Source organism: Catharus ustulatus, chromosome Z, assembly GCF_009819885.2.
Source record: "Catharus ustulatus isolate bCatUst1 chromosome Z, bCatUst1.pri.v2, whole genome shotgun sequence".
Lineage (NCBI taxonomy): Eukaryota > Metazoa > Chordata > Aves > Passeriformes > Turdidae > Catharus > Catharus ustulatus.
This window is the reverse complement of record NC_046262.2, coordinates 8,285,201-8,312,566: the sequence shown is the minus strand read 5'-3', so window position 1 is coordinate 8,312,566 and position 27,366 is coordinate 8,285,201. Positions and strand designations below refer to the sequence as shown.

The 27,366-nt window shown below is 43.2% G+C and overlaps 1 protein-coding gene across 1 annotated transcript in view; it reads right to left on the bottom strand.

Annotated features, from left to right (window-relative positions):
• Window positions 1-27,366, bottom strand: part of DNAI1 (dynein axonemal intermediate chain 1) — a 136,253-nt gene that overhangs the window by 33,768 nt on the left and 75,119 nt on the right. Inside the window, exons 14-18 of the mRNA XM_033085913.2 lie at window positions 20,808-20,897; window positions 16,151-16,238; window positions 14,244-14,323; window positions 7,691-7,839; window positions 6,745-6,844 (exon numbers count right to left, since the gene is read on the bottom strand). Coding sequence (XP_032941804.1) covers window positions 6,745-6,844; window positions 7,691-7,839; window positions 14,244-14,323; window positions 16,151-16,238; window positions 20,808-20,897 — 507 coding nt within the window. The remainder of the gene's footprint in view (window positions 1-6,744; window positions 6,845-7,690; window positions 7,840-14,243; window positions 14,324-16,150; window positions 16,239-20,807; window positions 20,898-27,366) is intronic.

Here is a 27,366-nt window from a genome sequence, read left to right as displayed (position 1 = left end):
GCAGGCATGTATGAAAGCTACTTCTTGGGCTGAGCCAGCCAGGAGCCATCTGCATGTTCTGAGGTATGGCAGAGGGCTAAGCACATCTCTCTGTCCTGCAGCATCCCAGCCTGCTGCTTCAGGGTACATGACACAGCAGGGAAAAGAATTCCTGTCACCTGACTTAACTGTAGGGCTGCATCTCTCGTCTTTTCCTCATTCAGTAAGAACTGGGTCATTCCCAATTTGACATGGGACAAAAACAGCATCAGCCTTAGGTGATTTGACTCAGCTCCCACAAGTCAGTAAGAAATCAAAGCCTCAACATGTAGAAGAGCTGCTATTTATTCAGACAAGCTGAGGACCATTTGGCCTCTTCTGGAAACCCAAAGACATTGTTTTATAAGAAAGTCCTTGTTTATCCAAGCTAAACTGTTTTCCAGTCACCACTTCTGCCAGTCTGGCTCTCCCTTGAATGCCTGAGTGATTAGGATACAACAGTGTACCTGAAGTCAACCTGAAAGCATGTGCTACATCCTCTTCCTCTGATCTACCAGGCCTGTTACTCTTAAGAACAGCATTAGATTGGTTTTATGTGATGCAGCCTTAGTAAAACCTTACTAGACTGCCTGCTCCTTGATCTACCAGTGCTCACAAATAGAACAACCAATGATTTTTGTCCCAGGATCTTTCTGGGTAGCTTGTTTAAGATAGCTGATCTCTTCTTCACATGCACAATTCTGAATACTGGGCAAAGACTCTTTCTTTCCAGTTTTCTGACACTTCCCTACTCTGCCATCCACCACAAATACCTGATAAAGAACAGGGAGATGGTTTCAAACAGTCCTTTAAGTGCCTCAGGGCAAATCTCCCAAGGCTGAGCAACCTGAATACACACTCCAGTTGTGCCAGTCCCCCCTGTGCTCTCTCTGCTGTGACCCACTGTCAGTGGGTCACTCAGTCCCTGATGTCAGGCTGAAACTGTCCTCTCACAACATGGCCAAGCTCCATCTCTTCTCATGCTGGCAGAGTCCCAGCTATGCCCTGCCAGGGAGAGTCAGCATGCAGGCTGGGCAAGGGCAAGGGCAGGCAGTTGCACAAGAAAGGGCAGCACCACAGCCGATGGGAGAGGTGGTCACAGGTCTCTGCCACCTGCACCCCATGGCAGGCCAGCAAAGCTGCTCACAGGGCAGACACTGAACTCTCATGGTTTGGAGACTGGCATTTTAAATGAACCTGCACAGATTGCAGGTCATTATAAAATGCCAAGGAATAAAGATCAAGGTTCAGGAGCTACTATCTCTGTACAGAAGGATTTGACAGACAGCTGGAGGCTCTCAGTGGCCAAAACAACAAAATCCAAACTTGCAAATTCAAACCTAAGTGAAGAGCCATTCCTAGTAGTGTAGGAATTAATTAACTAATTAAGAGCAGAGAGGGGCAGCTTTATAAACTCTTGCAGATTCTCCTGATGGACTCTGTGCCACCAGTAGGTCTTTATTCAAAGTCTAGCAGATTATTCAACACACAAAATCTTTTGAGATGTTGTCAAAGGCATTTTTTTGATTCACACATCCATGAAGCAGAAAAAGGTAAACTTGGTTCCTATGTGTCTGAATGAACTAGTTAACCTCAGTGGATCAGTTTTGTCAAAACGCTGTATTTTACAATCTGAAAGAGCAATAGCTTTAGTAATGAAAACTGGCCTATGAGCTGTCTTTAAAAAAACAATTCCTGTAAAGCCATCAACAAAACTGGTTGAAATTTGACTTAGTACTGAAACCACCTACTATGCTGATAAAGTCACCTCACCTGCAATCAGTAGCTAATGGATGTAAGCGAGCAGTACTGTCCTGAGATGTCTGATGCCCATTGTGAGGCTTGGAGGCCACTAGAGCATGCTGTGATGGGATGGGGGCTGCATCAGTATGGAAGTGAGGGCACAGAGCCGTAATAGCAAACCAAAATCTTCCAGGCCAGCTTTATTCCCTAAAAACAGCTGCTAGTGGAGAGAAATGCCAATGCACAGAGTCTGGTGGCAGAGGGAGGAAAATGGGGAACAGTCTAATTGGCACAAAGTGAAGGTAGCATTAATTTTGGGACTCTGATCATCTATCTCATTGAGTGCTGACATGCCACCAGCCCTTGTTCTAAAGCTGACTCTCCAGCAGTCCACATCAATCTCAAAGATTCAGCAGGGAATAAGAATGAGCCTTTTAAGTTTTCCAGCAGAAAAAATTGAACAGTTTTACAAGAAGCAGACACTTATGCTGCAAATACAATTTCAAAGCCACTTTAAGAAAGCTCCTACCTGCTTCAGCCAACTCAAAGGTCCTTTTGGGTGATGGCAAAGAGACTCATTCTTATTCAGTGTCTTTACAACCCTGCAATTGCCCTGGTCATGGCGCAGAGAGCCAGGCAAGACCTTGTCCCAGCCCCACAGAGTGATGGCCCCATAAGGTATGGACAATCTCCCCGGGCTACTGCAGAAGGGGAGGAGGAAAGACTCAAATGCAGCAAGTGCATCTGTAGTCTTCTTCACTGAATTGACACCTCAGGGCAAAAGCAGCAAGAGATGAGAGGCCTGCTGGCACCCCTTATTCCCTATAAAGAGAGGACTAAGTCAAAAATACCCAGCGAAATATTTGAAAACTTGAAAGGTTTAACACGCCTCTTGTCTGCAAAATCATTCATACTTTTAAGACAGAGTTTGGCTATCGCTTCAAGTCCATGCTAAATGGGCAGCAAGTTTCTGCAAATTGTTCTGTGTGCACTCACACATGTGCCAGCACTAAGAAGGCGTTTCTCTCTTCACTGGGAAAGGATGGGCATCAAGACCAACCGGCAAATACCCTTGGCATGTTATCCTGTGAGTTAGATTCAACAGAAAGCTGGTCCTCAGGGCTTCACATTCAAGACAGTTGTACAAACAGTAAGACAGGTTTATATAAACAGGAAAGAGTGCATTCGCTTCCTGAGCAGCAGCACAAACCATTAAACAACTTCCTGAAGGTTTGGGTTGTTTCAAGTATTTCACATCTTGAAAGGTCAACAGTTTCGCGAACGGGTAAAAGCCCTGGAGCATGCAACTGACCAGTTTGCTCTGCAGAGTGAACACTTGGATGGCATTTATCTTGAGGCTATCAATATTTACCACACATGGTTATATCAGGACCTTCCTCTTGCTGTACTAATAACGAAGAACACAGCCCACAAAAACGTGAGAGCAAATGGACTTGTACTGTGTACAAGCCTGTGGTAAAACCCCTGGGATTCTCCTTTTCACACAGGACATTTCACAGACACAGGATTAGAAGGCAATTCAGGTTGAAAGAGACTCACAGAAGTCTCTAACCTTCTGCTTAAAGGGTCAGCTCTGAGGACAGACAGGGTTATCCATGGCTCTTTCCAATCTGGTCTTGAAGCCCTCCATGGACAGAGACTGCACAGCCTCTCTGCGTAAGCTATTTCACTACCTGACTGCCTTCAGAGCTAAAGTTTTCCCATATATCTAGCCCAAACCCTTCATTTCAACTGACTTCAGCTGCTCTGTCTCATCATCACTTCATGTGCTACTGGGAAGATCTTGGCTTGAACTTCTCAATTACCTCCTTGAAGGTACTGGCAGGCTGCTGGGCTCCTTCTCCAGGCTGAAAAAAAACAGCTTGACCACACCACCACACCTGTTGCTTAGGGCAGCAATGACCCACAGCCTGGGATTCAGCCAGGAGGACACTTACGAGATGAGTCTTCAGCTTTTCTATGAGCTGCATGTAACAATTCATGCATGAATTTTGCACGCATACAAGTGGAGGAAATGCCACAACATTTCCCTCTTTAATGAAAATAAGTAAAAGAAGACCAAGAGGAAATTTCAGGTATGACTCCCTGTTTTAAATGTTTCCATTATTTTTTTTATGCTTTAAGTTTAAGATGGACTTAAAGCAAACTCCCAAAAGCAAATGCTGCTGAATGCTGCTGAATGCTGCAGGACTGAATTCCATCCCTTCCATTTCTGGGCCCTCTGCCTTTACAATAAGCTGACCAATATCTCCACATTTCCTGTACCCTAAATGGAAGTGTCCACGTATTCAAATCCACCTCCAATTTTGTTTTAATTTCCAAAGGGGATTTCTCATCCCAGCGAGCCTTTTTCTTCCTGTCAGGCTTTTACCACCTATAACACAAGGTATTCTGTTTTATGAATCTCTGCTTATGATCTTTCTGAAATAAAATGATCAGCAAGCAGAGCAGGAAACTAAGGAAATTAAGCAGAACATGATGGAGAGCAATAGTAGCAGTTACTATCCACTGCACCAGCGGTGGAATGTGCACCTTCAGTTATTTATGAAGAGGCAGTGCTGTCCAAAGCAGATGCCCAGCTGCCAACAAACACATTTTATCATAATGACCCTGATATTTACAGCTTTTATTAAATCCCTACCTCCTGGATTCATGGGGATTAAGAGATTTTTATATTCTAAAATGCCTGAATTTTTAAGTCAGTCTTAAGGGGCTCATACACATTTTGGACACATAGCATCAGCTTGAATAAGAAAAAGTGTTTTACAGAATACGCCAGATATCTCTTGAAGACTGCAATTAGGGCCTGTTTTTAAAACCACCTCCAGGCAACCTTCAAATTTTGCAGGCACGATCATGTACAGATGCCAAGATAGAGGCTGTTTGTAAACAGGAGGCCTTTAATGTTTTATTTTCTGGCTTAATGTCCTGTATTTTTCTGTTCTGGAGAATCATAGAACATCCTGTTAATGCAGATTTTTTTCCCCCAGCATTAATGGAGCCTGCCCTTTGCGAGGCACTGAGTTATTCACAAGAAGTGCACTCTGCTACAAAGTGGAGTATGTCCAGAATAGAAAAGGTTGTAAACAACTATTTATTCCACTTCCACTGCAGATCCGGAAGGTTCTGTTCAACTACACTGTGTCTCAGACACACCGTGCTGCAGCCAGCATGGTTAGTAGCTAACACATGGAGTATTCCAATCAGCATCAGCCCTGGCCAGCCTACTGCATTTGGAAGGTAGGTCTTGCCTGGACCTGTCCTGTTAGCCAGCCCAGTTTTGGGATGCTCCTGGTTGATGGCCACTCTTCTCAGAATTTGGGATAGAAGGCATAAAGCAGAACCAGATCCTAATAAATTACCTTCTATTTAGGACTACTGAATTAGATTCAAGGATAGCCAACTGAGATATCCTAGGTGCAGTGCTGCCAATTCAAACAGGCTTTTGCTTTATCAGTAACCTGATATAGACTCCAGGTCCATGGATGCTGTGGCTAATGTGGCTAGAACAAGCTGTGGGTAGGATGGGAAGACCCCACGGTGCAAACTCTTGCCAAAACCTCAACAGTTTCTCTGCAACAGGTAAAGCTCTGAGAAAGAACTCAAGTGGCAGGAAGCATCTCTAGAGAGAGCCATCACTGCCAAAACTTGAACACATAAGTAGGAAATCCAAGTACACAGAGTGTTTATGCTCCATCTGTTCATGATGCCTCCATCCTTTTCCCACAGCTGGGTACCAGGACACAGCTGGGGTACCCACAGCTCTCTGCCCTGCTCACCTAGCACTCAATCAAACCTGTGACAGCCAACAGAACCCTTGGACACACAATGTAACTTGTGGAAAACAAGTCAGAGGGTGTAACTGATGCATTGAATGCCTTCAAGCAGGCTCTTCCTTTGGTGTATGGGAGACTGGAGACAGACAGATCCTGAATGTGAAAAAAGAGCATCAACATTGTGTAGGCTGTGGCATCCTGAGCTTTCCAGGGAGACCAGGTGACCCAATGAAGAGATTTCTATTGCTTAGGAGAGACAAATTCACAGCCTGAGGCAGTGTATCAGTGAAATTACTTTCTTGCTATAACATAAAGGTTAAACTACAATAAGGTAGCCAAGGCATCAGTTTCGATGATAAGGATACAAAAAGGTTATCCTTTTGCTAGAGTAAATTTGGACAAACTGCACAGACTTCCCAGTTTATACCAGCTAAACATAAAGCTCATGGTAATAGAGCAGTGTGCTCTTACAGTATTCAACAGTATTGATGGATAGCTACATGTCCTGGCTACTTGCCAAGCCCAAATTAACCATCTGAGCTACTGCAATACATGGCTAGAGGCAGCAATATAACTGCCATCATGCCAATAGTAGGACTGGTCTGTGGAGTTCATTACCAAATTATTACCTTCAGAGACAACCCCACACAGTGGAAAAATTTTGATTTTATTTAACTGGAACAAAGTTCTATTGGCTGACCCTAGGCATATTACTATAATCGATTTTTAAATATCAGTATAAGTATGTAACCACTTTATTCAATTGTTTTTCTACACCTTGAAAGTTCAAGACCAATCCCCTCATGTCAGCTTGTATAGGGGAAAATTCTGATCTGGAACATTATCTCTCATCCCCAGGAATGTACTGGGGATTTCATATCAAGGAATTTCAGTGTTTTAGTCATACCATGTGCAAGCTGCACACCTGCACTCACATTAACAGGCTAACAGGAGAGCGGGAAGGGACTTGCATGCATTTGCAACACCTACTTTGAGAAGGACTGAGAGATTAATGCCCAGGGATGTGTATACCAAAGGCAGGAAAGCATAGGAGAGAGTGGGTTCCTGCTAGTGGCTCCCTGATACATTTGGCCTGGATTGGGCTGGCCCATTCCCATGATCAGCCCTAATCCCCTCTGACTTTCTCTCAGCTCAAATCAGAGCAGTGTTGCTCCCAGTCTCTCACCTGGCCATCAGTGGTGACTGCGGCAAACACCGTGGAGGAGTAAGGAGACCACGCAACATCCCCTACGGCAGTACTCAGGTCATAAACAAACATTGGAGTCCTATAAAAAGACACAGAGAGAAGAATTCATGTAAACACATGCCACTCTGGAAGTATAACTGAGCCATGAACACTTGGATGTTGCAGAAGTGGGAGATGGGGTATTTCTCTATGTCAGACAGCATTCAGGGTCTGAGCAAAAGGCAAAGCAAAGCTGAGCACAAATACAAATGGCTCAGGATTTGACCTGCTGCAATGAAAAGAGAGGTAGCATGCTTCTTTCTTTTTTTCTTTCTGAAAGCATTTTGAAAACTTCTTCCCAACACACACAACAAGATGGAGTCTCTCAGGTTAATATTAAGAAACATATGGGAAAAAATTATCTCCCTTCTCTGGACTTCTGACAACAACATTGAATATTAGAGCAGTATTGGCAACAGGAAATATGTGACTCTGACTGATTTACAACAAAATCAATTTCCTGATTGAAACCAGACATTCCTTAACCACTAACCCTGAACTTCATTCCATATTTTAAAATGTCCCAATTATTTTTTCTTCTCTGGCTCTTAGGAGGTTTCTGGCCCCTGAAGCTAGAAGCCAGTCCCTGACATTTCTCTGTAGCATTTCTCTGCCATAGTAGGTCCTGCCTGAAGGAAGCCAGATCTGAAGTAAAGCAGTCAGGCTCTATGCTGAGCTACGCTGCTTGGCAAGTTTCTGGAGCAGCTCATGCTATATCTTACATCTCATACCTGGGGAGTACAAATCTGAATATAAAAAATAAAAAAGCAATTAGCATTATCAACATGTGGGCAGGAAAGAGATTGAGGTATGAGCAGAGTCAACATGTGCTACTGGCCTGCCAGGCTGGACTTCCTTGCCCGCACTAGGACCCAGCAGGACCTACTTGATGGTGTGATCCCAAATCTTGACTGTCCAGTCAGAGCTGCAGGAAATGAAGACTTTCAAGTGGAAGGGATTCCAGCTGACTGAGTCCACAGCCATGTGATGGGCTTCAAACACGTCCAGAAACTGGTTTGAATAACTTTTTGAACACTGCAATGGAAAGAACTACTCAGCAATCAGAGCTAGACCTCCTGAAGCTCAGATTCATGTAGAAATATGCCTCTGATAACATGTATGACCCCTCAGAATCTTTTTAACTGTCTGGGAAGAGGTGGCTGGTACCCGCATTTGCTACCAAAAATCAATAATTCAGCACATGCCATTTCACCCCACTTGCAGGCAACATCCTGCTCCCCTCTGCAACACACAGAGATAGGAATTGAAGTTGTCTGGTTGAATGTAAACAGCCAGGTGCTGGAGACCATTCTTGACTGTGGAAGCTACATTGCCTTCCTGACAGCCCAGGCTCCTGCTGTGCTTCTCCTCTGTAAAAGTTCACAAGAAAGGCAGGGGAGAACATCCCTGTGCTGCTCAGGAGCACTGTGTGCTCACAGCACTGTGTGTATTCGAAGTGTCACAGTTAAAACCTCCAGTGACAGTGCTCTCAGTCCATGAATGTCTTACGGGTCCCTTTGACTGTAAGGACTTTAGAAAGACGCTGAAAATCTTCTCCTGTCACCACCCTAGACAGAGTGCTCAGAGAGCCTGCCCCATCGTATGACTCTGCAACTCTTTTTGTTGTGCCACTTGAGACCTCCCAGAGTGGTGTGAGAACCACAGAGGTTGTCCAGGACTCAGGCATGTCCCTGACAGGCCAAGGGGCCCCACTGAAGGGCAGCCAACAGCAGCCTGTTAACTGGACAGTGCCTATGCAGACATGCAAGGGTCAGACCAGCAGCATCACAGCTGTGGGTGCTGCTGAATTGCAAAATGAAGGATGTCTCCAAGAGCTGAAACAGGAAAATATTTGGGACCCTTGGAAAAGTTACTTAGTGTGTGAGCTTATGAAACAGGGAGAAATTACAATCTAATTGGCTGCAAGGGGACTTGATCTAGATCCTGTCAGTTATGAGTACACAGAAATTTTAGGTTATTCTCCCCAAACCTCCTTCTCTCCAAGCACATTAGAGGCTTTCTTCACTAGCAACAAAGATTCCATCTCACAAGAAATGTCATTTTGCTTGTGTTCTCACACAAGCTGTATCCATACAGCAGCTTGGAGTTGGTTTCAGGATTTTCTGTTGGTTAGCCTCACTACTGTCACAGCAATGACATTTCATTACTCCCTACTGAATGTAACACCACGCTATCTGCCCAAGTAGCAGGACTGCTGGAGTGTTACACGACTTTAATCCTTGCAAACCAGAAATCTAAGTAATCATAAGACTCAACTGCTTATTACAAGTGACACTTATTGTCTGGGTACTGCTCACTGGTGCAGGTACTGGAATAAGGGTGCTAAACCAATCCCACAGTAGCAGTTCCTACACCCCTGAGGGGCTTGTGATAAGAAATGGAAACAAGAAAGTGGCTCATCTCCCATTGAGATTTACTGACAGTGTCTATAAGCTTGTTTGTAGTTTGTTGCATACTCAGTGTTGCTGTCCCTGCATTTAATTGTGGGACATAAGCCTCCTTAAATGTCATGTTTCATAATGTTACTTCATAATTCTTAATGTTCAGCCATCAGGAAAATCAGTACTTGGCTTGTTTTGAAAATCACTTTGCTGGAAACAGACAGAATGGGTCACAAGTAATTAACACAAAAGAGAAGTTGCTTTGTTCATCTGTCCTTCCAAGTGTGTGGACTGAAGGTCCTTAATACCTGAGAATTTTGAAGAGTGAGATTTTAACCAGATTTATCTGCCCTCAACAGAATGGTAATGTTCAGTGTCCTGTTTTGAAAGGCTTGTGGGGGTTGAGACATTGACCAGTGCGCTCTCAGCACTGGTACAGGAGATCTATCATGCTCTAGGATGTACTGATCCACAGAACTGCCTTTGCAATCTCCATGACAGGAAAAGGATCTGCATTTTTTCCTATGAAATCAGCACCAAAAATATTTCTATAGGGCAGACTCCTACCTGTGTCCTTTGTGGGAAATGAGCCTTGCATGTGTGCTTTAGCCTAAAGGCATCCACTGTGCTCTGGCAGCGCCTGCCAGCCCCACATGACATTAATCACAACCCTTACCATTATCTCTGAGACAGGGCTCCTTTCTTCCCAAGATGCATTTTGAAGAAACACCACAAGCTTCAGAAAAAGCTCAGAAAAGAAGTTTCTCAGCTAACTACAACTGCTGGTAAAGTCTTTCCCTACTGTTCAGTTCAATAACCCTACAATTATTAGATATGTCAGTATGAAAACAAAACCACTGGAATTTGTGACACCTAAGTCCTGACAAGACAGCTTTGAAGAGGATGACTAGATTCAGAGAGAAGCAACTTGTGCAACCTCTCTTATCTTCTAGAGCACTGCTTGAATTTGCTGGTAGTGTTTTTCTCCTACTTAAGTGATGGTAGACGTGTTTGAATGGTAAATAGTATTTTTATGATGAGACAGAAATGAAAAAATACATCTATGGCAATGCAGGAAACCAGTCAAAGATGACTCTTGACAAGGCTACAAAACATGGGGGAGGAATACTGGGAGAAAATTAGAACTCTGAGGACACAAAACTTATGAATAATCTTCATCAACAGCACTTCAGTTTACGCTAGACGTTAGTCTGACACAAAACTCTCCCACATACCCAGTGAATGGGTGGTTATTACTTTCCTTATAAGGTAGAGGGTTTCTTCAGTTCACTAGCAGGAACACTAAGAATCTACGCAATCTACAGAAATCCAAGAGCAATTTCTTTCAGAGAAGGTTTGTATCTGGCAACAGAAAGACAGTGCTGCCCAACACTGGCACTTCCAGGCAACTCACAACATCTAGATGCTCTTCAGAAACTAGATACAAACCTGTCCCATATTGTGGTGGACTGGCTGTCACCAGCTACACCAGAGACTCTCCTGGTTTTAGCTCAGTGGCTGCTTATAGAGATCTGCAACAGAAATGCTGAGATTTCCAGAAGGGCTCACAAGTAGAAATCAAGGCACATGAAAACGTCAGGAGGGAAAAAAGGAAATAGTAAAAGAAAGAACCTGTGGCAATTGATGAAAAATACAGTCAGTCCAGCAACCAGACAATCAGGCAGAATACAGACAGAAACCCCAAAGATAAGGTGGTGAGAAGATGAAGAACAGAACTCAAACCATAAAATATCCAGACTTTGCCTAAGACAAAGCAAGGCTAAACACTGAGGCAAATGAGCTCTTTATTACTAAATGGTCACTGGAAGTCAGAGCCTGTCCAGAAAACATTTTTTTCATCTTCTTTTAGGGAAAAATCAAGAGATGTGATAGGGATTCAACAGCAACCATCCTTTGTCATTAATAATAATAATAATAATAATAACAATAATAATAATAATAATAATTTGTTTAAAATTAGAATAACCTTTTCTTCTAGTCAGTCTTGCACTAGGTTTTATTATATTCACTTATTACTCTCAGGAAAACTGCCTAACAGTGAAAAAAAACAAAGCCTTTCTTACATGAGTGTATTCAAATTTCCTCACAATTTTTCTATTGAAGGTTTATTTATTGGAAGTTATTCTGACCAAAGACTTAAAGTCACAATGTTTCAACATGAATCTCAGAGAACATACTTTTTGATGCCAAGCTGAACAATTCCTAAATAGCAAGTAAGATATGCAAAAAAGCATTCAGAATTGCGTTACAGAATCATATTAATGCAGAAACGGTTTCTCCTCTACAAAAAAAAGGGCAGTAGATTGGTCTGTGTGTAATTTAGATAATGATTTCTTGGCTTCAGAAACACTATTAACTGAGCCATTTTCAGAACTTCACCATAATTGTTCTGCAGCTAAAGAATTAACATATTATCACGCTATTTGTGGGCATGCCTGCTCTCTGGAGAACAAGAAAAAAAAAGTTTCCCTGGAATTCACTTTGCAATTTATTCAAGAAACGATCTAAAATTCGGCCCATGGGGAAAGCAGTCCGTGTTTGATCCCTGACTCAGACAGCATGTGAGGAGTGCGTCCATCTCACTGAAGATGCAAGTGCAGCACAAAGAACTGAGCAGCTCAGTACAGCCATAGGACCTGAGAGCTGCTCAGGCTACTGTGGGACAAGCTCTGCTCCCAGTATCCAAGTGGAGCAAGGGTGCTGAAGGTAATCCATGGGCAGCTCCAGTAATGGGTTCACATGTGCAGTGTTTCAGTAGAGTATGTGATGAAGGTGCATGGTATTCCTTGAGAAATATCTGGAGCAGCAGCTGACTCCCAAACTTTTGAAACTGCTTGTAGTAAGCTCTTGGGGGATGCTAAGTGTGGAACCAATTTTCCCCATGGTTTTTTGTAGATACTGTGAAAACCTGCTCATGCTACACAAAAGATTTCTCTCCCCTGTGTTGTCTCAGACCCCTGCAGTCTGATGGAAGATAGGTTCTTCCTGCCCATGGGAACAACAGGGTTTTAGAGGGCTGTGCTGCACAATGGTTACTTTTCACTGCGGCTCACCAATGCAAGAATGTTGCTTACCAGTAATCCTGACAATAAAACGGGAGACACAATGTATCACTATCTCCCTATATTTAGCACTGCTAAAATACCTGCATGACTTCACGGCTGAGATCACTTCTTATGTCAAAACTCCACCCTAGTTCTAGTTTCACTGGAGGTTATCTGAGGCAGAAACACCCACAGCTATTTCAATGACAAATTCTCTCCTGTCCAGTGCTCCTCCATGGAGAGTTTCCTTTCCTGTGTAACTCAGCCAAGACAACCCTGAATGAGACACTGACATCCACTGCCACACTCACCTACATCCATCACTCACCCAACCACAGAGGAATTTAAAACCTGTGGTTTCTTACTGCCTTTTGATCAGGACTAAACACAACAGTACCCATCAATTTAGAGTACAATATGCAGAGTACCAGCTCCTGTAGGTGACCAATTAACTCAGAACGTCAGCCCATGAATGTATGGATATTTTGTGTTCTGAAAGCACCAACAAAGTGCACCTAACTACTGTCCACTGCCAACAGCTCAGCTGCCCACTCCTCCCAACTCCCTTCTGCACCTATCTTGTCCAAAGCAAGTGAGCACTACTCAAAAATCCTCCCTAGATACTGCCTGGCAGAGGGAGAGATTCCAATCAGTATCATCCTTCTGCAGGGGATACATATTTGTTAAGCACATATTGCCTAAATGATTGATACTGATTTCAGGATATGATTTTCTTCAGGTCATTATTCTGCTTCAGGTTCATTTTGCAGGTGGGATATGGGGGAAGGATCATTCTCTAGAGATGTCTGGATGTATCTGCCCTGCATGTCAGCCTTCTGCTGATTGTTCACCCCCCATAATGAAGGGTTGTGGCTACACATTTAACAGACCCAAAGAGCCAGCTCAAAGGAATGCTGCGCAAACAACAGTTGTATTAGGAAGGCACCACTGCTTTATTTTCAAGGCTAAATACAGCAGAACTCAAAACTTCCTATTTTTAACTCAATTTCTCAAGAAAACATGATGCCTGTGTCCCTCTGTGTGCTCATCTCTCTTCACAAACAACTTTGTCCTCACTGGCATTTTCAGCCAAAGCTGTCTGCATGTGGGATGTGGTAACATTAAGGTCTTACACATTTTGTGAAAAGCAATGGCCAGAGAGTACAAAACATCTGGGCAGTGCCCCCAGTGTGGGAAGGGCAAACACAGTGTGGCTGCTCTCACCATAGGGCTGGAGCTGGCTGGCTGACAGCTCCTGCCTGGCACTGGGAACCAAGGCACCAGGCTGCAGGAGGGGAGGCAGCCAGCCAGCACTGTCTGCAGGAAACAAGGCTTATAGCATGGAGGTGGGACCACTGAGCTGGGAACAGCATGGGGTGATCAGGAGGAGGTAGGTTTGAGTATGTAGCAATGGACTGGAGATAGGAGAGCAAGGAGAAAGTGAGACTGGGAAAAGGATCTAGAAAGATCTTACATGTCTTTTTCAATCCAAATGATTCTATGATTCTATGTGATTGTGGAAGGGAAGGGCTGCAGGACACTAATCCATAGGAAATACAGCTTCATTAGCCCCACTCCTCACAGGATAAAAAATCTGAAAAGGAAAAGAGCTGATATTTTTCCTGCCATTTCCCCATAATCATGGGGACAGAGGGTCAATGCCTTTTAATATCTGCTCTGATCCTGCTTAGAACTTCACTCGCACAGCTGCAATCTGCACAGCATTTTCTGGGATGCAGTTTGCATGAAAAACGTTTCTGCAAAATAGGGTCTTAATTGGGTGTGTGCAGAGAGCTCCCTGTGACCCTCTGCAGTGCTGGTCTGGTCTCAGGCTCACCACAGGCATCCCAGGGCAGGACAAGGCTCTGAAGCTGTACTTTGTTACCACCTGAGCAAATAGTTCAGATGATGAACCTGAAAGACACACATGGGTCAGGGGATGTAAAACAAAGGATAAAGAAATAATTTTTACCTTATAGATCTTGCCCTCTTCAGTACCAACAAGAAACAAATAGTCTATCTTTTTGTGAAAATCAAATGATGTCCCACTGCCTGTTAACAAAAGAAAGGTTTGTCACACAGAGAATCAGTTCAGCTGGCAAAAACATGCTTCCTATGGTAAACACACACTGCCTGTTTCAGAAGTGATTTATTAGCCAGAAGCTCCCAAAAGAAATCAAAGCCACTCCTTCCACTAAACTTTCCAAGCTGTCCATGCCCCCAAGACCCGCAATTTGAACAGTCACCTCAGTGACATGTAAAAGGGCACTGAAAGAACCAGAAAGGAACTGGAATCCACTTTAGCCTAGGATTCATTTTGGTAAGAGTTGAAATTGCCTGGTGGAAACACAAATATTGTAAGGATCTGGCAACCTCCTATTGAGGAAGAACAGATCTTTTCTGTTTGTTTAATATCCACAAAAATATAAGTAGTTTCCTATGCATAAAAGGGCCAAGTGGAAAAATATCCCATCAAACTTTCCTCTGGTCTTTTTGCCTTTAATTCAGAATCCATTTAGCAAGCTCACTTCAGTAAAGCCAATAGCCAAAAATGTGATTTGTGAAGAAATTCTCTGCTGGGGACAGAAGGATTCTGTTAATGTCAAAAGCCCTGAATTGTGCAACATTGTGAACTATGTTTAAAACAGGTGTCAACCACAAACAGGATGTGACTCATTGAGATTTTGTGGCTTCTGCTCCTGAGGCAGATGCATCATCATCCAAGAAAGCCAGTTCACATATTGTTGAAAGAAAATTTCAGCAGGGCTCTTGAGCAGAAGATGGTTGAGTACCAGAGCTACTTGAGGCTGTCCCTACCAGCAGGGACACCCACAGCAACCATCAGATGAGAAACAGGAACAAACAGACAAGGCTCAGAAGCATAGAGTCACAGAAACTTTCTGCACAGGCAGTTTTCTTAAGCATTATGTCTTTAACATTAACAAAATGTAGTTCTCAAAGGAATTGTTACAGTAATTTCAACTCTCTAATCCCATCTGCGTTTTTAAAATTCAAATAGATTGTTAAATATTCAAGACAAGTCCTTGAAAATCCATTTCCCAGTAACACTAACAAATAATCCCAAAGCTCCCAAGAGTTTTGCAGTCTGCTGCTTTAGATGGTTTCTTGCAATCTATGTGGCACTGCGAAGCTTCCCACAGACTGTTCAGAAGTTGCTAGCCTAGAAACACAGCAATTCTTAAAAGCAGAGTCCTCCAAACAGAGGTCCCATCATCTCAGCCAAAAGCAGGTGTAGAAGGATGATAACAGGATTCCTCAAGGACTTCCTTACGTTATTCAGGACCTCCAGAGCTGACTCATCCCATCCCGTCTCAAGCACAGGATGATCAGGATGAGTGGATTCAACCTAGAAGGACTGAACAGATTTCAGTTTGTATGGAGGAAGCCTAACACAGTAGCTCAGAATAGATGCAGTGTTTTTACAGAGCCCAAACTCAATGAGGCACATCCCAAAGCTGTATGGGTGAGTTGTGCACCCAGGAAAAGGCAGAGGTTGCTTTTCACCTCCATTTTGCCAGTCCAGATCAATGTCTGACAGTAAGACCAAAACTGAGTTTTGACATAAACAGGTAAGTGCTTTATCCACACAGAGATAGCCCAGTAAAATTGACATTTCTTGCATTAATGTTCCATTCATATTTTTATGTAAGTAAAGGCAATATGTAAACAGCAAAACTTGATTCAGTGGCCATTGCTCCAGACAGACTTTGCCCTACTGCATGATGAAAGCAAGGAGGCGTAACCCTCCTTTAGCTCCTTTCCATCTCAACACCCTGCTCTCAATTTAATTTCCCAGAATGACTGATTAGAGGCTTTGTGTCAGCAATTAATCAGCATGGCAAGGACTTGGGCTCTTACCAAGCATTTGCAGCTGCAGCCCCTCTGGCCCCTGCATCGCTGTTCCATCTGCTGACAGCTTGATGACATCCATGTGAACCAGCTCATTCTGCAGGCAGAGGAGATTCCACATGAATAGCATGCTTTGCAGCAACAATACAGAGACATTCAGTACTTTGAAATGGCAAATTTTATGAAGGAATTTTAAAAAGCTGCCCAGAAGTTGCTTAATGTTTCACATTTGGCAGCTTGCTAACATGGTGCTTTCCATAAAACCTTCAGGAAACTGATCCTTTGGTGCACTGGAACTGAGAGCCACTGGTACATTAACTCAACATGTGCACTTGACCTGGAAAATTTTCACTTTCTGGGTCAGTGTTTTTTAATGAAAGTTGGCATAGTCAGCTTAAATTGTAGTGTTTAGTTAAACCACCCTGTGTGGTTTGAGATGGATACTTCATATTCTTGTGGAGCTAACTAAAGCCCCACATTAATGAATAGTAACTTATCATCTTGCCAGTTCATGCTTCTAACATCATCTTGTTATTCCCAGAGCAGCCTGAGCTCAAAATACTTTCAACTTCATGGGTTCTGAGATTCCAGTATCATCTAGCAAGCAGCTTGCTCCAAGGAAAACTGCCCCTTGTTTCTGTTCTCAGCAGAGTTCTACAGAACTCTCATGACATTGCTGGGCAAGGTGGTGAACACAGGGACAAAAGGCTGTGCCCCAAAGAGTTTACAGTCAAGGTGGGAGACAAAAGACAGATGCAAATAGACACAACGTAGGTAAATATAAAAACACTATCAGAGGGAAAGATACATTCTCAGACTAGCTTTGGGATTTGAAATATCACTGCAGAATGGAGTTGATTGTCACTATAAGAACACCCTGGGGCTTCAGAGGTCTCCTCCAACCCTAACTATTCTGTGATTCTCTGATTATGTGATAAAAAGAACAAACAACTAATGATTAGTGAGTAGTATGAGCTGTGGACTGGATGGTATAATCTGCAAATATCCCATTGAAGAACTGTGGGAACAAAACATAACTTCTTATTTCAGTGAATTAAGTCGTAGTTGAAGCTACTTTTAGCCCAGAACAGGACTCAGGTGGAAAGAGAGATTCTGTCTGGCAAAGTCTACCCCAGGAATTTCCATGTTGGGGAATGTGGGAGAAGATCTTGTGGGCACCTGTTCAGTTCTGCAGTTGAGAGGGGACAATGTTCTATAAGGCATCTTTATTACACTCTGGGGGTTCAAAGTTGCAGAAGACTAAACAAAGGTCAAAACCCCATAACACAATCTTCTCACTAATTCTCACTGCTGCACACCCACATGCGCTGGCCTATTGACGGCAATAAATTGTTCTCTGAAAGAGAAGCAAGAAGCAGGACAGACTCCTGCAGAGTCTGCAAAACCCAAGCGGTTCTTACAGCACATTGGTTACAAATCTGATTCAGTGGGTAAAGGCAGGAGTGATGCTAAGAAAGAGGCCACACATGCTGGTGTACATGTGCTGAAAGAGAGTGCCCAGGGTAATCAGGAGCAGAGCATATTCCACTGCACATCCATATAGGAGTGGTGGTGGGCTGTTGGAGTGCAGACAGAACAAGCTGAGCAGTTGCCCCTTCTCAGGCTCCCAGGTCTGCCTGCTCTCCAGAGAGCATGTGCCCTGTCCAAGACACGAGTCAGGTCTGAAGAGCAGCTTTGGAGCTGCCTGCAGCTGGTTATGTTGATACACCCAGTGTGATGCACATGTGATCTGTGTAGACCCAGAGATGTGTTAGCACACTATCTCTGTGTTCTGGTAGAAAGCCAAACCTCAAGAGACTTTCTTTCTAAGCACACACTTTTCTGCAGCCTTCCTCTGAAGAGTCCTCCCAGCATCTTCATCTGGCAGAGGCCCCCATGAAGAGTTTCTGCAGCCCCTCTCTTTCACAAAGGACCCTGCTTGTGTAGACTCCCCTGCTGCGCTGGTTTGATCTTGTACCCAGCTTTACAGCATAAAAACCACTTCTACTCCTGAGGTTCTTTGTCACCAGAGCCATTCACATATTCCTCTGGGTAAACAGCCTGCTGACAATTTGGCCTTCCAGGAATACTGAGCAATAATGTGTTGCTTCTGCCTAATAATTGCAGAGCACTTTGTAAGCATTAGTGAATCAGGCCTTACAGCTGCTGTTTTCCCCTTAGTTCTTGCTAGCCTTAAGTGATGAAGCAGGCCCAGAGCCGCTCAGTAATTTAGCTGTAGGTCATACAGGAGGGGGTGAACTACAACTACTGATCAAACTTGGGATTACTGAGCATTAGCCTGAAAGGTAATGCTATGTTGCATCCCAAACAATTCTTTGAAATGGCTGTGACATTTCTGCTTTTTGATAGGCAATGTGTGCACCCAAGGCAGGGGCATAGAATCATCCAGCAGCAGAAGTCCTGCATCCTTCCTTGATGTTTCACACCTTTACGAGGACCCAAGGTCAAGTCCAGACAGTCCAAGTAGACAGAACTCACACGCTTTTTCGTGAAATTTGTCCAAAGTGATTGCGCCCCTTTCTAACAGAGACAACCACTATGGTCAAGGCAGATCAAATGCCCCTGGCTAATATTTGACAACTCTTCTATCCAAATTTTGAATGTGGTTTCCCAAATATTCAGCTGGAAGAAAGAATGAAATTATTTACTTTGTGCTCTCAGCTTTGGAAGTGTCAAACAGCTACCAGTGGTTGAAAAAGCTTTATTTCTGGACAGTTCTGTCAAAAAGATTAACGAAGCACTCTTTCACTTATTCCCTGTTTGCACCATGGTTTTGTAGAATAGAAAACCTCTAGAGTATCTTCAGTTTTACCCTAAATGAAATGCAGAAAAAGTTCTTGTGAAATTGGAATTCAAACAGCTTGTCCATTTTTCCTCACTGGATAAAAACCCCACAGATTATAACAAAATATTCTTTCCATCCTGTGTCTTGTTTTTTCTGCTGAATAACTGTCCCCCCCTGCTACAAAATGTCCAAAGCAGACAGCACCTAAAATGTTGCTGTTTTCCACCCCTGCCTACTAAGTAAATACCAGTACTGGCAATTTCAGAGGTAATTTCATCTAAAAAAATAAATATTAAAATAGTCTTTTCACATGGGTAAGGCCAAGTTCATTACACCAATGCAAGGAATGAGTAGAAATGACAACGTGCTAAGTGGATTCAGATCTTAGAAGTCACACCAAGGATACCTAGAAAGAAATATCTATGTGCTCAAGGCACAGCAAAAACACAGATTATGATGTGGAAACAATTAAGCACTGGTGCAAAAGAGCCTCTGCTTGGTGAGCTGCTATCAGAATCCATCTGCAGACTCTTAAGTTGTCCTAGCATTTCTCTGAAGTAAGAAACTTCTGCCAGTGCTTTCTTCCTCCTATAGGGACCACGCTGAGCACACTCAGTTACAACTCAGGGGCTCAGTTGGCAAGTGTACCCTGCCAAATCACCTCAGCTGGATGTGTCTGGCTGTAGGCATGTACTGCCCACTTCAATAAAAATCTTCTGGGCATGCCTATTCAGAGGATAACACAGGAGCTGGTAGGAGGGTCTGTCCCTGTCTAGAGAGCTCTTTTGGGAGAAGGACTTGGGATGCACTTGTAGAAGGGATTTTTGATTCTGAAGCTGCATCTATGAATGTGGAAAAGCCTATAAAAAATGACTTCAAAATCTGTGCCATCTGCCTGTGCTTACACTCTTCATTAGGAGACGCTCCTGTTCCTGAACTGGACATGAGGCTAAGATTTACATATCATAGAAATTAATCCCTGCCATGGCAGCAAAAATGGCAGCCTAAAAATTTCAGAACAGGCAAACCTTGCTATAACAGATTGAAAAATGAGCATCCTAGGATGTAAAGAAATTTCTTCTTTTGTTGGGGAATAATGGGACAGCTGCTTCAAACTCATATTTAGGGCAATGCAATTATTTTTTAGAAAGAGATTTGAAATTTTGAAATGTAAAATGAAATAGCTAGCAGAAAACCCCACACATTGGGATTCAGAGACATGAATCTAAGGGTCATTTTGGGACATTAATTCTAGGTTTCTATCAACATATTTCAACATACTCCAAAAGGAAAACCAAACAAAGACAGGGCACACAAACTAGTTTTAAGAAGTTGTATTGGATGTGAGTTGGCAGGGAGAAACCTGCTGCCATTCCACTGCAAATGCAAGCTTACTCTGTAGTACTCATTCTGTCCCACATGGGGAGAAATTTAAGTTGGCCCTCTCCCAATCCAAATTGAAATCTGTAGGGGAGCATTTTGGGGATGAGAATCTGGAAGCCGTGGAATAAAGCAGAGTATTTTGTTCTGTGTCTAGCTGACCCTTCTGGGACAAAGAAAGCGTGAGAACAAGGACCAGGCCTGAATTCCTGCTGTTGCCAAGCAGGAAAATGATCTCTCATTTTCAGGCCATGGGGTGCTACAGGTGCAGGCAAGATGACAATGAGTAGGCTGACCCTGCTTCATTTCAGAGTTTAACATGAAGCACCAGATCCAGCTGTGACTGCACCAGCTGCTATTGCTAACATTTCTTTTCAAACCTGGCTCATTAGAAATAAAAATAATACTAATGAATCACTGAACTTTTGAGGCAATTGGTTATAATTTGACTGGAAAAAGAAATTGCCACCTACTGTTTACCTTAACTAAAGTCCATGAAACAATCCGCCCATCTGAGGAGACAGAGAAGAAGTTGGAATTGTTGTCCGCGTCATCCTTCTGCCACTTGACCTTAAAACAAGAAGAAACAAGAAGACAGTACCAGTCAGCACAGGGCATTCAGGACAGAGGACAGAGCAGGACAGAGTCCCATGACCTCAGCAAGATCTTCTGAAATCCTTCCTGAAGAGCAGCTGGTTTGCACCCCAGAGGCTTGCTGGTGTGAACATTTGTCTTCACCAACAGTTTTAGAATTGTCCCAAGCACTCTGGTCAGCCACTTTCTCACAGGATGCTCCAGCATCTTTACTCCCTGCTCCAGGGAGTAAAGCCCCTCACCTGGAAATTCTGCACCTATCCATGGCCACTGGAGCATTGCCATCAAGGACAGGCCTTGTGAGGTGTGTGAGCCATGCACCAGACCTCTGTGCTGTGGCACAACAGCATCCCAGAGATCCCTAAGACATCTCCAAACACCACCAGTGGTGCCACACAAAGGTCCCCCAGAGCATTAGCCTTGCCTTTCACATTTGACTAATTACATCACTCCAAGTGCAGTGCCTTATGGCTACCCTTCAGCCAGACAACCTTCAATTAGCTTTCTGCCCCTATATGGGGTGCAGGCAAGACTTTGCAAGCAACATGAGACAAGGGTCCTTGGAGCACTTCTGTTTTAGGGAGATGAAAACTTCTCCATTAAAATTGAAATCCTCCCTATACCTTCAGGTCTGCATCTGTCTGCCTGGTAAGGAGATTTGCCTTTTGACTGTGACAGCTCAGCAGGAAAGATTAGAACTCAGATAAATGGCTTACAGTTTAGAGGAGACATTTCAGTTAGACCAAAAGCATTAAGAACACTCGATTTTCAGATCTGGGAATTCAATCAGACTGAAGTGAAAAGAATGACTTGTCACTGGGTCTGTCAGCACACACTTCTGTTGGCATCTGTCAGATCAGGATGGGGACAAGCATTTTAGAAGGTTCTGAGAAGCTTTTCAAAGGTATAGCTGTTCCTGTCCAAGCAGGAGAGCAGATAAAGCTCCCTAAACATCATTCCATAAACATGATAAATGGGTTTGATCATCCCAGAGCTTACCAAACACTCTATCCATGACTACTTATGTAACTCATACCTAGTCTGGAAAACAAATAGCATTCTCAATACTTTAATTACACAGATTGGATATTCCTGTGACAGGTCCTTGGGAAAAACTGTTAATTCTCTTTTGTAAAATTGTTTATACTGTGAAGTTCTGTGGAGCATGAAAATTAATCAAGAGACTCAGCAAAGAATAGTTAACCCTCCATCGAACAGGTTTTCTTCCTTTTCTTAGGAAGGAAAAATAGAATGTAAAAGGAATCCATCTAATAATACCTCAAAATGCTAGTTTTATGCCTGTAAGACACAACTGAAGAGTCTTGAGTGGCATATACCTTTGAACATCTCTCCACAAGTGAAATTTTAAGTCTCTGTGTGGAACTGCTTCTGCTATCTGGCATTAAACGAACGGCATAATACAATATGACCCAGAATAAAATGATTAATGATTAAAAAGCATGTTCAACAGAACAATGATTGCCAAGGCTGACCCATTGTGGACCAAATGTGCTGGGTATACCTATTCCAAGAACATCTCCCTGCAATCACGAGCTACTGCTGACAGTGATCGTCACCAGCAGCTGCTTCAGATGAAGGAGCTGGTGTAGTGAGGAGTTTTAATTCAAGGTGAGAAATGCAGAGCTCAGGGACACCGGTTACAAAAACATGTCCAATATGCTCATGCTGGGCACAGAAAAATGGTCATTTTTTGAATCAAAAGATTTTTTAAATGTCACTCTAAAATGGTCTGACAGTAAGATGTTTTTATGTCTATGTTCAACACATAGTTCTCCTCTAACTCATGTTCCTTCTCTCCAGCTTGCTTTCCCATATATTTGGGAAAAACTTTGCAGGTCATCAGACAGTGGCAAATACATGAATGAAGGTTCAGCAGCTGTGTCCATCCCCATCATTCTCTGCAGACACAACTTCTGAGTCCTGATGTCTACACTAACACAGAGTGTTGCAAGAACCTCATCTGGAGGGGACCAAACAGCATAAGAGCTATCATGAGCTTATGGGAGATTTTCCCAAGCTAATTCCTTTCAGCACTCCCAAAGCAAAGAGCTTTACCCCAGGGTTTGTCCATTCTAAATACCCTCTCTCTGATGGAGATCTATTCAAGTTTTCTACAATTAGTTAGGTGTCACAGCTCTTCATCCATTACATGGATAGGTGGGGTCACCAACCCCAAAAATCAAGTAGGTTGATTTGCTTGGGGTACTCTTGCTCCAATATTTAAAGCAGTCAACAGTACTTGAATTAGGTACTTATGTAGACAGCTTGAAAAAGTGCCTCTCAGAGACACCAGGCTCTGCCCTCGGATGACTATTAGCAGCTCTCAGTGATGGTAGCTTGAATTTCAGAAAACAGAAATTGGCACTTAATACTTTCAATTTTCCTTCAACACCTCTGACACCTTAATCGTGTTTGTGATCTTTTTCCTCCTGATCTCTGAATCCCATAAATGCTTATTAGAGTAATTAGCCCTCATGATACTGCAATCAAATCGGGCATCTGCTCAGAACTGGCCTTTTCTCTGCTCCCAGAGGCTTGTCAACATGGCACAACCTCCTGTCATTAGCAGTATCCATGCTGTGAGGGGTGGAGCATTTAAGGCAAGAGCCAAGCAACTGTCTGCACAGTGGCAAGAAGTTAATCGTTCCCCTGAAGCATGTGATAATCAGCCAAGGATTTTGGCTGTGTGAAACTATTTAGAGCAAAAGTTCAACCACGATACAATCAGAGTAAAGAAGCACATGAGAAAGAAAAGTGTATGTAAACAGCAGAGAGGAGACAACAAGTAAAAAGTAGCAAGGATTTTCTGTCCCTGTTCATGATGGGAACTGTAACAAAAGCAAGCAATTTTTTCAGTGATCTTTAACCTGACTCTTTTTGCAGTGCAAAATTAGTGTGTGAAACCCATTGCTGTAAGAACAGCCTACCACTTCTTATTTTGATTTCTTAAAGCTCGTTTATTTATGAAGAAGTTGAGACTATTCAAAACCTTATTTAATATACAGAAATATAAAGACCTCATGTTCATTACTATGTACAACAGGTTAGCACGGTGATAATCCATTCATTTCCAGCAAGAGAATACTATCATTTTTATCTGCAGCAGCTGGTAATGGCTCCTGTCCAGCAGGAGATTAGACTATTTATCCAATCTGATTTGAAAACGCCCATGTTTCTGATGTCATTCCTATGAAATAAATAATGCTTGATCCGTTTTCATGAGGCACAGGCTGTTAGTCACTTGCAGTGACACAATACAATTGGTCAAAATCACCCTGGCCAGGAGGCTGGAGTGTGGTGCAGGCACAAGCTACTGCAAACATAGATTTGGCCAGCCCTTGGTTTGCCAAAATTCAGGTATGGAGTGCCACATGAAACCCAAGTATATCAACTGGATGAGCAAGTCCTTCCCTTTCTTTTCCTATAATTATCCTTCAAGGAGTCCTTTGTCAGCATTGCAGTACCACGGTCCTGCTGACACATGCCTTAAGTGAAATAAGGCAGAATTTTTGTCCTGAACTTCAGGACCTGAAAAAAAAAAAAAAAAATCTGCCCTGGCTAGAGAAGAGGAAAGATAAGGGCATTATCAAATCCCCTCCCCCGGGCCAAGTAAGGCACTGAGATGACTTCGGTATGCAAACATCTCCTTGGGTTGCTGAGGAAAGTCCACGCCATTTTCACCTGAGGACAAATTCCTTCCAACGCCAATTTGGCTGTCAGTAAACTCCTAGGCAAATCCAGGCAATGCAGGGTTTGGAAGGACTCAAAAAACGTATCTATTTTCTTCTGAGGTGAAATCAGACACTCCCCTGCCACTGGTGACAATTAACATAGGTTGGTCTAACAAATCTCCAACAACAGGTACTCTGAACAAACTCCCTGTAGATACATCTGTGCGTAATTGCCCTTATACAGCAGATTACCAAGAGTCAAGCCAATTACTCCTTACCATCTCCCCAGTGGACGCAAAGAACAACAATCTTTTTGTAACAGTCTTCAAAACGGCAAGAAAAGTTTGTGCCACTGTCCCTTTCTCTTCTTCCCTCTCTCCAACTCATATCAATTGCCTCAACTGTTGCTTCCAGGTCCTGTCTTCAGGACCCAAACCTTCTCCACTCCTTTTCTTCCTCTTCAGCCTGGTTCTGCAGCTGCAAACACATGGTACAGGAGTAACCTGAGGCAGGAGTTACAATCTCCTCTCTCTGACATTCTTGCTAATCAATTAGAATGACATATATCTTTGTGTAACAGTATTGCACTGATGATCACTGGTGGTAATCTGCTATGCTTCCCCTTGGGCACCCTGCTGCCTAACCAGCCATCTCTTACTTCGTATCTGTGCATTTAATTTCCCCTCTCTAAAAGCAGTATTTGCTCTTGTCTTTATTGAATTTCATCACATTGATTTTGGGCCTTTCTTCCAATTTATCAAGATAATTTTGAACATAATCATGTCCTGCAAAGTGCCTTGTCCTCCCAGGGAGGCTTCCCTATTCTGTAATTTGAGTTGTTAATGAATGTATTGATCAAAAAAAGACCAGAAGTGACAGCTCACTTGCTGGAGAGTCTCACTTGAAGCACCTTCAGAGTCTGACAGTGAGCTCTGTATAACTGCTCTTTGAGCACACTGCCTGAGCCACCTGAGCAGCCTCTTTATGGCAATTTTATCTAATTCATATTTCTCTGCTTTGGTTATATGTATGTTACTGTGTAAGCCTGGATCAAAAGCTTTAGTCAAGCCAAGATGGATTGAGTTGATAACCTTGATTGCCTCTCCCTTATTCATGAGGCCTATTTCTCTGGAAAAAAAAAGGAAAAAGAAATTATACTGGCTTGCTAATCTATTCTGGATAAATCCATGTCGGCTTCTCTGAATCACCTTATTAGCTAGACTTCAACAGTAGTGTTGCCATTTATTCAAGTGCTTTTTCAGTCTTTGAAATTGCTCTGACTGGTCAGTAATTCCCTGGGTCCAATCCTATCATTTTCCTCCAGACATTTTTCTGCTCCTTGAGGTGCTTTAAGATCTTTCCTCCTTTCCCTGGCCATGCTTGTGCTACAGGCCAGTGTGCAGCCTGATGTACTACACTTTTCCACCCCCTATGGCTGGCTTTGCATGCCTCTAGCTAGGTAAATTGTCCAGACACTGTTTTCTGGGCTCTGGTATTCTGCCTGTGCCACTTCCCCTCCTGCATTTAAGGACAGGCCCTTTGAAGAAATAATCTGCAGATCTTTTTGTCAGACATTGGCTCTACAGCACCACTGAAAAGTGCGTGGGGATGGATGACAGTAGACTATCATATTCCAGTCTGCCCATGTCACAGGTACACGAATGGGTGTGAGTCCACAGGTGACAGCAGAGTGGTGCTTCCCCTCATCCATGCTGCAGAGCACATCCCAGCCCTGCCTCTGAGTCAAGGTACTCACTCAGCTCAGGTGCTGTAAATGGGCTTGCGTATAAAACCCAGCCTCCACCTAAAATGCAGGACAGGTGTAGCCCAAAAACTCTCAGAAATGCATGTAATGGCCTAAAATTGGTCTGGTTGTTTCTTTAAGTAATCCAGGGTGTGTTTAATCTGATCTTGCTGATGAGAAAGAAATTATCTAAATATTCTTTAGTATACTCTTTCCTTATTCTGACCTATGCTTTTTTCATCTTGTTACATTAAGCAGACACTCACTATAAGATTAAACAATACAGCATCAAATATTTCATCCTTATTCATCCTACTCTGTAGTAGCTGAAAGCTTGCTTTAGTAATAAGTCTAAATCTTCATGCCTTTAACTACCTATATGCTTCCCAAATATTTTCCCTTTTCCTTTTATGACCCAGGATAACCAGAGCTCATTTAACTCATTCACTTCTTTTTATTAATTTATGTTTGTGCTTTTCCCTAATATGCAGCTTTGCTTCTGTGCCTCAAGCATTTCTTTGTAAGTCACTGTTGAGCTGCAGACAAAGCTGTACAGACCCCTCTCAGAGATGCTGCCCAACCCAGCGGCCTCAGGGATTTCACACATCTGCCTCCTCAGCTGAAGAGAGCCACAGACTTGTAGAAGTCCACGTGTGCACCACAGAAGCACAAGTGCTTCCCAGCCCTGCTGTGCTCTCCTAGCCACCCTTCTTTTTCCTATACCTGAAGGTAAGCAGTGGGATTTGGACCCTTCTCCTTATATTCACACCAGCTAAAGACTTTTACTCCAGGCTTCCCACTGGAAAACATCTGCTCCTTAAGCAAGGGAATCAGCCTCAGTTCTCTCTTGCCGTGCCTGACCTGGCAGCCAAGCACAGACACAAACCCACTGTTCAAATCACAGACACATACCCACTGTCCAAACCACATTTCCTGTGTCAGTATGCACAAGCCTGGGCCAAAGCAAAGTGCCAGAAGAGCTCTGGGGCTCTCTTGAGGCGGACAAGCT